At 44.6% G+C, this 13,090-nt stretch overlaps 1 protein-coding gene across 13 annotated transcripts in view; it reads right to left on the bottom strand.

Annotated features, from left to right (window-relative positions):
• MAPKAP1 (MAPK associated protein 1) overlaps window positions 1–13,090 on the bottom strand; it is a 232,872-nt gene that overhangs the window by 71,166 nt on the left and 148,616 nt on the right. Inside the window, exon 9 of one of the 13 annotated variants that reach the window (XM_010810350.4) lies at window positions 2,556–2,841. The exons of the other annotated variants lie outside the window; for them this stretch is intronic. Coding sequence (XP_010808652.1) covers window positions 2,828–2,841 — 14 coding nt within the window. The 3' untranslated portion in view covers window positions 2,556–2,827. Of the gene's footprint in view, window positions 1–2,555; window positions 2,842–13,090 lie in introns of those variants that run through there. 13 annotated transcript variants of the gene reach the window in all.

A 13,090-nucleotide genomic window follows, 5' to 3' on the forward strand; every position in this document is an offset into this window, starting at 1 on the left:
CAATTTAAATATCCTCTAGTAGGAAACTAGAAAGTAAATACAGTATATCTGTATACTGGGATGTTATGGAGCTGTTAAAAAATTAAGCTTAAGTTAATAAGACATGGGAAGATTACTTTGATATACTATTAAATTTAAAAAGATACAGAAGGTATAGCACATGTTCCATTTTAACAAAGTAAAACCCCAGCTGCATATGTGTATTATTTACATGTGTGTGTGCACACATGTTTGTTGATAACACATACACATACAAACATAATCTGGAAGGCTGTGAGTCAAACTGTTCTCAAGGTTATTCCGTTAGAATTATATCAGGGGTAGGGTGAGGCAGTAGCAAAGGTGAAGGCTTTTGCTTTCTTTACAGATTTCTATCTTGTTTGACTTTTTCACAGAGGGCATATTTTAGTAATACTTCCCTTGTGGTTCAGTTGGTAAAGAATTCGCCTGCAACGAGGGAGACCTGGGTTCGATCCCTGGGTTGGGAAGATCCCCTGGAGAAGGTAAAGGTTACCCACTCCAGTATTCTGGCCTGGAGAGTTCCATGGACTGTATAGTCCATGGGGTCACAAAGAGTTGGACACGACTGAGTGACTTTCACTGTAATTAAAAATCCAATTTTAAAAAATGAGGTTGAATAACCTTAGCGATGATTCCAGCGGGACCAGACTAGGGACTGAGGCCCCTGGAGCCTCCCTTCAGATGATGTGGGCTCAGTGGTTGCTGGAGAGCCAGGAACTAAAATGGCACAGAGCCTGTTTAGCAGCTCCCGTGGTCCTAAGTCAAGCCATGGAGTGGGCCCCAGAGGTTTCCGGAGCTGTTCAAAGGAGCTGAGCAGCAAAAGTGAAGATGAATCAAGCATCTGAGGCTGGCTGCTAGTGCCCAGAGACGATTCCCAAAGAGAGCCAATGACCACAGACTGAGGGTCACACTGCCCACCCCATACCTTCCCTGTCCTCCTTGTGGATTCCAGACAGTATTATGGAAAACCAACAGGGATCCCATACTGTCTGTCTGGCCTATTCAACCCCCTCCTGGGGCAGTCCTGACACCTTCCTCAGCTCAGGCTTTGAGACGAGGTGGGTGTCAGGAGTCCATCCCTGCAGCCGGGGGTAGGGAGAAGGTCTGATCTGATTTCTGCTCTAGGCTCAACTGTGTGTGTGTGTGTGTGTGTGTGTGTATGTGTGTGTGTCCGTCCAGGGGTTCCCTGACCCCCAAACCATTTGAGAGGGTATGGTTTAACAGCTGTAAGCCAGACTGCTTGGGTTTGAATTTTCAGCTCCACCACTTATTAGCTGTGTGACCCTGAGCAATCTACCTTTCTGTGCCTGACTTTCACATCTGTAAAAGGGGGATAACAACGAAACCTAGCTCTTCAGAGTTGTTCCAAGGATCCACTAAGTCACATGCCTGGATTGCCGCTTCTGCTTTCCAAGCAGCACTCAGAGAGACAGAGCGAGAAGTGGGTGTTTCTAGCTCTCCAGAAGGGGCTGCAACCTCTAGGTCTGCCACGCTGGTCTCATTTCCCTCTTCTCCACCTCCCACCTAATGACATAGTAATCTAGAAATATCCTCTAAAACTAGGCCGTTTCAACCCACTGTGCCTCTGTCTGGAATGATCTCTACTTCACTCTTCCAGCACTCATGCTCTCCTACTCGAGGAGTCAAAGTTCTGCCCAGGTGCCACTGCCTGACTTCTTTATGAGGCTCATTCTAAAAAGATCTCTGGATGGGCCTGTCTCTCATACTTTCCACGCGGCCACTGGGTGTGGGGAGCACATTTCCACAGTCCTGCATTCCCAGAATGGCTGAGGCACCAGGATGGTTGTACTTGACGATGAACCTGAAGCTCAGCTGGCCTGCCCACCATCCAAACCATCTGACTCGAAGCTCCACCTCCATTGGATTCCAAGCGTCCCCTTTGGTTGGAGACTCCCAGCAGTGCCCCAAACCTGAATGGGTTTCCTGGGGATGGATGGAGCTAGGGTGGCTAAAGCTGAGCCACTTGGCTGCTTTGGATACTGGCTGGAGAACAGAAGACCCCCACTGACCCAGGCCAGTCCTGCCTCTTAGTCAGTCTGTTTCCTCATCCAGGCCCTTCTTCTCTAGCCACAGCAACTGTGTCTGAACGTCAGAACGAGAAGAGGGAGGGCCTGGACAACCTAAAACTTCAGAACATGGAAAAGGCTTGGAAGCCACTGGAGAGCAGCCTTCCACACATCAGTTCAGGCAGGGAGGGTGGTGCAGGGCCAGACACTCTGCCACCCTGAGAAGTCCTAGAGTCCATAATCTATCCCCACCCAGCTGGTGTGGGTGTACTTCCCTTTGGAGAAAGGAGGCCAGATGTTACTTGTAAAAAAAAAAAAGAAATATTTTTTCTTCCTTCAAATCCAGATATCACTTGTTAGAGAGAATGGAAACCTTTAACACTGTCCCTTAGCGTCCAATTTTTCAACCCAATCTGTTTCTCTTAACTCAAGTCACTGTGACATTACCAAATTTTACATACAGTTATCTGTTGCTCTGTAAAGAAATACAGATGGTTTTGTGGAAATAAACAGTCATTTATTTTAAACAATTGTAAAATAGTTTATGGAAACCAGTGGGGTAATGCATTCAAATAAATGCCAAAACTGGTTGATGGGGAGCCAGGGTGCTAAATCACACTGCTGAGGAATTCAGCTGTGGGGAACAGATAGTAAATCCAGAGTGACAGAATTTCCCGTGATGGCAAAGGTTTCTGACATTCAGTCCAGAACTCAAAAACCGCAGCAGTTCAAACCCATTTTCCTTAACACAGCCTTGACAGCCAGTGAAATTAGTGAATTTAGTCACAAGCACCTAAGAACAAAAACAAAAGAAACAGACAAAAAGGAGACTTATTTGTCTGCAGCCTTTTCTGAACCATATAAAAGCAGGGACTCCAACCTGAGTCAATGGAGAGCAAGCTAAGGGCCAACTGTTCTCCATCACCAGATGTTATGATACAGTGGAATCTGGGGCTTCACACTCAAAGCTGCTTACACCAGAGACTGGCTTGGGTGAATAACACCCTCTCTGAACCCGTCTCCTCCTCTGTAACATGAGGGTAATAGTTGCACGTACCTGACAGGCTGTTAAGCAGACGCAGTGAAGCCCCTGGAGTGACGGTGTTCTGTAAACAAAACTGGCGCCCATGGCCCTGGTGGAAGGGGTTCTAGCCCTGGGCGGGACAGCAGGCTGCAGGTTTCTTAGGGGTCTCCATCAACTCCCCCAAGGAAGCACCACTGACAGTGGATGGCTTGGGCCTGCCTTTTGTGGGAAGGGAGAGAACTCCGAGCACTTTCCTGCTTCTAATTTTATAAGACAATTAACTGTAAACTCATTAACCTTCTCTTCTCAAACCTTTTCCTTGTAACTGGGTTTCCAATGATGATACCATGAGCCTCCCAATAATTAACTCAGTCATTTGTTGAACATTTACTGAACTCCTACCACGTGCCTGGGCTTCCCTGGTGGCTCAGAGGGTAAAGCGTCTGACTGCAATGTGGGAGACCTGGGTTTGATCCCAGGGTCAGGAAGACCCCCTGGAGAAGGAAATGGCAACCCACTCCAGTACTCTTGCCTGGAAAATCCCATGGACAGAGAAGCCTGGTGGGCTACAGTCCATGGGATCGCAAAGAGTCGGACACGACTGAGCAACTTCATTATACCACGTGCCATGCCCTGGGCTAGACACGACAGACGGAAAGGCGAAGCAGACTGATTCTGGCCTTTGAGGGTCTGGCACAGTGAACAAAGCCCCTCAAGTTTGGAATATTTCTCATTTAGCCGTCCTCCTTGTTGCTGACATTAGGTCAGCCCCAAGTTCCACAGACTCTATCCACTCACCAACTCTTCCTGGCATGCTTATCACCCAGCCCAAGGGACGGTCTCCCAAGCTGCCTCCAGCGATCCATTACCCTACCTTTTCATCAAAGGGTGCCTTCTGGAGTCAAACTCTGAAGGTTATCTCTTCCATGCTTAAAATCCTTTTCAGGGGTGGGATGAATTGGGAGATTGGGATTGACGTACACAAGCTATCATGTGTAAAGTAGCTAGCTAGTGGGAACCTGCCGTATAGCATAGGGAGCTCAGCTCGGTGTTCTGTGATTACCTAGATGGGTAGGATGGGGCTGAGTGGGAGGGAGGTTGAAGAGAGTGAGGATGTATGTATACACATAGCTGATTCACTTTGTTGTACGTTAGAAACTGACACACTATTGTAAAGCAACTATTAACAAACCCCAATTTAAAAAAATTCTTTCACAACCTCCCCATGGCCAACTCCTCAGCCTACTCTCCAAACCGTCTATCCATCTTAATTTCTTGTTCTTCTATGTTCTTTGTGATCCAGCCAAACACATCTCCTCACTATCTGTGCACACACCTCATGGTGTCCCACCTCCACGTCACTGCCGGGCCATTCCCTTCACCCATGCTGCCTGTCCCTCCAGTCTGTCAACGCCGCCCCCCACCCCCTTACAGTTAGCCCCTAGGTATAATCTGGGCTCTACAACGGGACAAGTTGTACCACTTCACACCTCTGGGCTCTGCTCTAGGCCAAGAGTTTTGCAATCCCAGGCCAAAGTGCAAAATCAAGACCTCCTTTCTTTTCATCTAGTGTTGGACTTCCTGTCTCACTCAAGTACCTCACTGCTCTTGATCTCGGCCCAGCCCTGCCCAGGACCCTGCCCCCAGGCCTGGTCCCACCAGGTTCTCAGTGCGCCTCTCTGAAAATCCTGCTTGCCTTGATGCTACCCACCTGCCGGGATTTCCGTGTTCATAAATACACATTTAGTTTATCTGAATTCAATCACACGTGCTTGACGAAAATGAGGGGAAAAAGACAGGGGACACATGACCAAGACAATACCTGAAATTGTTTGGAGAATTCTACTTGCTGTGACCCAATGGGCAGTGAGTGTGAGGCAACAGTCTAATTTATTTTTGCAACTACTGGACTTGGTAAATGTGTGACGAGTGACTAAATGAATTAATTGGGTAGATGGTGGTGTCTTAGTTCTCCAGTTCCCTTACAGTGTGAGCCTCTTTCGGTGTCAAATTTGACTTTAGTATTTAAATATATGTACTTTTAAGTTTTCATCTGTTCTAATGCTAGAGAAAAAAGCTAGCTGTATTTCAATTCAATGAAAAACCACAGAATACTGGTCTTTGACAGGAATTTTTCAGAATCTTTTTCCTAGAGGTCATTTTGACAGTAGGATTTTTGCTTCCTTGTTGCCTCTGTGACTTAACTCTGTCAGGACAGGACCTGTACTGCTGTCCCTGGATGCTGAACATCATCTGTTTCCTGGTCCCGGCTGCCTGTGGTTCCCCCTTAGTCGTGTAGTCCTTGGGTATCGACCGCCCATTTACCCTGCTCACTGTTCTGGGGAGTCAGATCCTTCACAGATGGGCTCCATCTGCCAATCCAGTTCCTCTCTGCCTGTCCACCTTCCTTCTAACCACCTCTGTACCAACCAGGGCTGTGCTTTAAGTCAGGACACAAGCCTTTAGTAAGCACTTTTCTTAGCTAGTATCCTGTCTGGATCCATAATACCCAAGTGGGCTCTTGTCTCAGTATCTTCCAGTAGATGGGTAAGACCTTAATGCCAGGGCTCAAATGCCAGCTCCACCAAGCTTTAAGATCTTGGGACACAAACACACACACACACACACACACACACAGGACTACTACTTAGTCATAAAAAAAGATGAAACCCTGCCATTTGCAACAACATGAATGGGCTTTGAGGATATCAAGCTAAGTGAAATAAGTCGGCCAGAAAAAGACAAATACTGTACGATTTCACTCATACGTGGAATTTAAAAACAAACATAAAATAACAAAGTAAATGAACAAACCAAACAAAAACTTATAGATACAGAGAACAGGAGCTACCAGAGGGGAAGTGGGGGTGGGGAGGGCAAAACAGGTGAAGAGCACCAACTGTATGGTGATGAATGGAAACTAAATTTTTGGTGGTGAGCTTGCTGTACTGTACACAGAAGTAGAAATATAATGTACTCAAACTCATAAAATGTTATAAACGAATGTTACCTTGCTAAAAAAAAAAAGACCTTGGGAAAATTACTCAAGGACTGTAAATACTGTTTCTTCATCTCTAAATTGGAGATAATGGTAATTATTAACTCACGAGGTTGTTTTACAGATGAAATAATAATGTATATAAAGCACTGAGCCTGGCACATAGTAAGTGCTCAATAAATGGCAACTATTTATTTTTACATTAATACAATTTTGCACACTTTACAATGTTCAACTCTGAAGCCATCAAACAGGTAGGAAGCTGTTTTACTTTAAGCCAATTGTGACTTATAACCTAAGATGTTAAAATATGCTCCTGCTTGTGCTAAATACAAGAAACAAAAAGGTAAAAGCAATGGAAAAAATGGCAGCAGAGGAGTCATGGCTGCCAGCCATTTTCCTTTCTGGGAGGTTTCCCTTTTGTTAGATCTATTATCTGGGAGCTGGCTGCCCTGCTGGCTCTCCATTTGCCTTGCTAATAACAGTAAATCCAGCAGCTTCTGCGGCAGCTCCTGTCTCCTTCAGCTGACTCTGAGACCAATCAGCGTTTCCTCTCTGCTAATGTCAGATGTTCCCTGGGAAGTCCCGCTGAAGACAAAATTTATGACAAAAGTTTCTCCAGCTTTTAACCCTTCTGCATATCCAGCCCCAGATGCAGAGTGCTCCAGAGGAATGCCAGGTCATTCCTACATGTGCAGGCCTATGTTCTCATTGATGCTGTGCTGCTCTGACAAGGGGCCTCAGACCCCTGGAAAAGCTCAAATGAGCAGCTGGGCAGACAGATGCACACATTCTGGGCCATACCTAACGTGGACTAAATTTGAGCTGGGTTCTTTAGCAGCTTGAGTCTCTACCGAACCAAGACTCGAAGCAGTCATACACATAAAAAACATGTGCTATCACAACATTCTGAGTATGACTGGGTCTCATAACAGTGAAACTGAGGGAAGGGACAGAACTAATATTTATTGAGTAATAAAATAATAACAGCTAAGTGCTTGCTGTTTGATATGGATCTCTATCGAATTCTCTAAACAATGCCATGAAGAAAATACTATTAATATTCTTATTTATAGATGAGGAAGGGCTTCCCAGGTGGCTCAGTGGGTAGAGAATCTGCCTGCAATGCAGGAGATGCAAGAGGTGTGGGGTTTGATACCTGGGTTGGGAAGATCCCCTGAAGGAGGGAATGGCAAGCCACTCCCGTATTCTTGCCTGTCCATCTCATGGACAGAGGAGTCTGGAGGGTTACAGTCCACAGGGTTGCAAAGAGTCGGACAAGACTGAAGTGACTGAGCATGCAAGCACACAGAGTAAAATGAAGTTCAAAGGAGCTAAGTGACTTACCGAACAGCTAAAAAAAGTAACAGGAGCAGGAGTGGAAACCAGGGAGATGTTTCTAGAACCCAGGGATTAAGCTTTGCAGTTAAGACTGCCAACAAGCAGCCTGTGATCTAGCTGTGACTTTATTTTATTGAAGATCAAACTAAGGCAAGAAACTAGAGAGTGGGAGGACAACGTGCCCACGGTCACCCAACTCGCAGTGGTGGTGAGCTTTAAGCCAGTAAGGGAGGCCTGCTTCTGCTTAGTAACAGCCACACCCTGAAAGCAACCCTCCCAAGGGCTGCGGAGGAGGACAGCGTGCAGCTTCAGGCTTTGGGAAGACAGCGGGTGGCACTCCACAGTCTCTTCAGCTGGAGAGGGAACAACGGCTGGGAGGCCTCAGCTCACTGGCGAAGGCAGCCGGAGAACAGCAACCCTGCCAGGCCCTTACAGACCTTATGTTCCTGGCACAGAAGAAGGGTCTCATCACAGGGTTTTCATTGTAAGAATGTAACTGGGACAGTTACATTCTAGCTCAATGGGCCTTTCTATGACCTCTTTGCCACCTCTCCACGGAAGTTAGACGACAGACTTAAACGATTCATAGACCCAGTAAACTCATTTTTGTCTCGATTTAAAAAAAAAAAAAGGAAAAAACAGTCCAAATGAACATGTGACAGCTGTTTGGGAGTCTAATGTTATGGAAAAGCAGCTGTTTTCATTTATATTTGAGGTATTAGTCACTCTTAGAATGGGACAGAGTAACTCAGCTAATAGTTTCTGCTTTAACCTACGGAAAATACAGGTCACAGAGACAAGATGTTGGCAAAATCACAGTGTAAGTTACACTCATATAACGTTTTGGTCTTAAAAGGTTTGGAGATGCAACTATTTAATAACAATGTTCTCACAGGAAACTGACATCCAGCACAATGAAATGGACGGTGGCTTTTGGGAAACAGGAAATTTCCAAGTAGAGAAAGTCCACATAAGTAAGAGACAGAAAGAGAAAGCTTTTTTTTTTTTTTTTTCATAAAGTTTTATTAAAGTATAAAGGAGACAGAGAAAGCTTCTGACATAGGCATCAGAAGGGGGCAGAAAGAGTACCCCAAGAGAAAGCTTTTTAAGCTCTAGAATTTGAAAGCCTTTTTTTTTTTTTTTTTTTACAAATTTTAAAAACTACTCTTACTCTTATCAAAGTAACCTATATCTACAGTTTTATAATTCTAATACTACAAGTCCTGTAACAAAAAGCAGTTAATCCCCTGCCCATCCCTGAGTCTGTCCTTAGAGGCAGTCAGCTTAAATGTTTTTGGTTATTTCTTCTGGTACTGACTTTTATATTCCTTTTTAGCATTCCTATTCAGTTGTTTTAGACATTATTATAAGTATCAGACAGTACCTCTTAATGGCTGCTAGAGAAGATGAAGATTTAGTGTGTGGTCTCTTTCCCTCCCCTCTTTGGAAGCGTGTTTGTTTTATTCTATTTTATTTTCCTGTGATACAGCGTGGGCAGTAGCCTCCTCCTCCCTACTTGATCATCAATACTTAAAATGACTTTCTGGGATACTCCTCTGGCTCCCACAGGACTCATTAGAGATCCAAGTGAGTGAGGAAACCTGGAAGGCAACACTAATTTCAACTGACGTGCGCTGCGCTTCATTTTTAGGATATTTACATTTTCATTCGATGATCTGATTCTTGAAGGAAGTCTGACCTCCAATAGTCAAAGTGCACTGAGTCCATTCCTAAATAGGAAATGAGCAGCCTTGGGCCTGGGCTGGAGGGAGAGCCGCAGCTGTGGGCTGTAGATGGGCTCTTGCTGCTTCTCCTTGGCTCACTCCACAACACGTGTTAGCCACCAACTGCGGGCCACCTATGGTGGTGCTGAGGTCTGGTGCTGGTAAACCAGAAGGAACCCATTCTTCTGCATGAAGGGCCTCCATTTGACTCCAGTGAAAGCTCACTGCCCCCATCCTAAACCTTCTCCCAAAGGAAAGGAGGGATCTCATCCTTTGACTTGGTAGGGACTCTCCAACACCTGGCAAGATTGACGTATTAGGAACCCTCTGATGCTAGGCTGAGTGGCCGAGGGTCAGTGTCTCTCTAGCGGTTCCAAGGCTGAGATATGGCCGGTGCCTCTCAATTTCCACTGTGGACCTGAATGGGTCCCTCAGTGCTCATGAATTCACTCAGCCCCTGCTATCCTGTACACCTCTTCCTGCACCAGAGAGTGGTGTTGGTAGCCAATTAGGAGGTGCATGGAAATGACCCACTGAAATGGAAAGGCCGAGGCAATGCCCTATCTTAAGGGTGAGATGTGCTCCCTTCAAATGACAAAACTGGGTCTCACAGAACTCCTTTTTGTCAGAAAGTAGGCAGACTAAAGGCTGGAAGAGAGACCCTCTATCAGAGGCATCTTGTTGGCTTGCTTACATTTTATTGGCCGTCTCCCCACTGGGACGAGAGCTCTCGAGGAAGAGGCCTGGTCATTCTTTTCCAATGCCTGCAATGCAGCAGAGATTCCATCAACATTTATTGAGTGATGGATCTGGTGTGGAAAACACTGTGCTCAAGGGGCCTGAAGGACCCTTGGGATTTTTCAGACTTAAGTCACACTTCGTCTTAACTTCATCCTAATTCACACTGTTCTATTAAACACAGTATGCCAAGAGCAAAGGGTGGGGGAAGCTGGGGTTATGATTTGATATTTGTATAATTATGTGGTGAGTTTAAGGGAAGATTGAGGAGTTCCAACAGACCACCTCATATCTCTTGCAGCACTTGGGTTTTAATCACATCTCACTGTCTTTCTGTTGGAAAAACTGGTTTGCTGGCACAGTGGAGTCTCTGCAACTTGCCGACTGGCCTGCTGTGATCAGGAGCTATGGAGAAGTAGGTGCCAACACATTCTCCCCAGACTTGCTTCCCAGTGCCACTCCTGATGTCTTCTCCTGACTGTAAGTCATCTTTGTCTCTGGGCATTATTGTCATTGTAAGGTATAGTAGAAAAAGGAACACCCTCACTGAAGACCATTTTTCTGAAAATATTTGGAGCTGCTGCTGAAAGCCCAGTATTTGTGCCTTTACTCAAAAAGGAAAAGCTTGTTATGGAAAGTAGTTACTGAAACTGTGAACACTGTCTATTAAACTGCTTACTGGGAAAGACTAGCTCCATGGTCAGGCCTCAGAAAGCCGTGAGGAAGGAGCAGGTGTCTCAGGTCCCTGGGCTGGTCTTGGAGAAGTCTTCTGTGGAGGGGCAACTGTTCTAAAGTGATGGTTTTTCAGGTGGCTAAATTCAGTCTTGGTAGAGGAAGAGCTCCCCTTGCAGCTCCTAACAGGATAAACACACTAATGGCCTGCCCCAAGAAACAGGGCTTTCAGCAGAAGCAAGGGGGCTTTCTACTTCCCCTGGGGGAGATCAAGACTCTTGGTGGGGGAAATTAAAGGGCAGAGGCAGTACCCCAAACCTCTCTGTCTGTAGTCATTCACTCAAAAATCATATTGGTATTTAATTCTGTTTCCTCTTCTAAATATTTTCTGAGAAGAAGCAATAGCCTTTGTGAGCTACTCACTGTTAATACAGGGGCTTTTAAAAGTCGCTTGTAAACATGTATGGTACAGGCAATGATGGTTTGTTCACTTTGTCTCTAGAATCTTTGTTGGAGTAAATTAAATTTGCTGATATAAGCTATATGACAAATGAGCCCCGATCATTAAGCCACCCCGATATATATGGTTTGGGTTTTGTTAGTCAAAAACAATTAGAGTTGATGCTCTGGGTCAAGTTTTCTCCTTGTTCCATGTAAAAGGTGCTTCCGGCAGATCCACATCCAAACAAATTCAAAGACTGGTTCTTCTACAGGTACAAGCTCTCTATAAACTTAATTTACTGGAAAAACAAAAAGCACAGGCAAAGGCCAAGCCCTATGGGTAGGAAAGAAGTCACAACCTAAAAAGCCAGGTTTTACAGTATGCCTAGTGTGGCTGTGGCCGTGGGGATAAAGGCCATGACACTCACTGAATGCATCCTACAGATTGAGTGCTTTACATGCATTTAGTCAAAACAACAATACCCTGCAAGGTAGACAGGATTGCCCCTACTGACAGAAGAGATAACTGAGGTAGAAAGGTTTGACTTGCCTACTTTCACAGCTGGTGTTAAAGGTACACCTGGGTTGGGGACTTGGGCTGAGCTGGTTCCACAGCCTACGCTCCTTCCACGAATCATGCTGTCACCAGCTTTCATCAGCTGAAGCTGGGAGGAAAGCACCCTGCCCCCACTGAGCCAGGTACCCTGTCACCTCTGCCAGGAAGGACAACACTGTGGTTAGGAGCCCAAACTTGGATTCAAGCCCTGGGTCCCAGCTTATCTGTGACCTAGGACCAGTCCTGCAGCTTCTCTGAGCTTTAGCTTTCTCATTTATAAAACAAAAATAACAACCAATTCAAATAGTTGTTTTAAGGTTAGTTGAAATGATCTTTTTAAAAAGTGGTAGACTGCCTGGCAAAGTTTGAACATTCAATGAGTGGTAGCAATTATTACATTCATAACTCCACATGCTACTTAAAACTAAAGGTCAATGGAAGAAACTGTGACCTCAAAGGTATCATTTAACATGTGAAGTAATGAAAGATAAAGCATCCTACAAAAAGAATATTAGTGTTTTCTATGCCATGAGGATGTATATTTGTAAGTTCAGAAATTTATGTCAATATGAGCAGAATTTAAATCATATATTCTTACATTTTAATGAGTTCTTTCCTATTTTCTTACGAACATTTTTTAAAACCACAAAAAATTAAAAGACAGGTACACTGAAAATCCATGTGACCACCACCTAGATCCTACAATTAACACCTTACTGTATTGGCTTTATCATATATCTATCCCTCAGTCCATCTTTTTTTTAAAAGTGTATTTCAAAGTAAGGAACAGATGTCAGTACAGTCACACCTGAGTACTTTAGTGTGATTAACAGTAACTGGTTTTCAACAATTCTTTAAGAATCTTTTTAATATTTTGGTAAAATTTACATACAATCAAACACATATATTTTACAAGTACTATTTGATAGTTGTGGCAAATGTATACACCTGTGTGACACCAGCTCCTGTCAATACCTTTACTCCAGAAAGTTCCCTCATCTGCACTGCATTTTAAGTGTTCCCGAGAAACTGTGGTACAGGAAAAAAATGGGCTCAAGAATTAAGGGGTCTAGGTTCATATCTCATCTACTTTACTCACTAGTAACACACGAGTATGCACACATAAACACACACAATATGCACGCACACAGCTTCAGTTTTCTCGATCACAGCAAGGAGATAATGCCCATCGCACAAGACTTCTGTAAAGGTTAAATACAAAAATATCAGAATACAGTAACTGTTCAGTAAGTGTAAACAAAGGTTACTTTCTCTCCACTCCTTCTTTCCTGCTCCCTCCTGTTTCTGAGGATGTTATCTTCAAAAACAGTAAGGACAAAAAAAAAAAAAAAACCCCACAGTTAAATGAGAGATGAGGGAAAAAGGCATCTCTCTGCATAGGCAGTCCTCTCCCAATTTATCCACTCTGACTTCAGCTAATTAAACATCTGTCTCAACGATCTCCTCAGTGAATTCGTCATCCCCACTTTGTGACACTGATTGTTGCAGCCTTTTCCTCACTCGCCACCATTCCCAGAAACTTGTAGG

Source organism: Bos taurus, chromosome 11 (genome assembly GCF_002263795.3).
Source record: "Bos taurus isolate L1 Dominette 01449 registration number 42190680 breed Hereford chromosome 11, ARS-UCD2.0, whole genome shotgun sequence".
NCBI classification, from domain to species: domain Eukaryota; kingdom Metazoa; phylum Chordata; class Mammalia; order Artiodactyla; family Bovidae; genus Bos; species Bos taurus.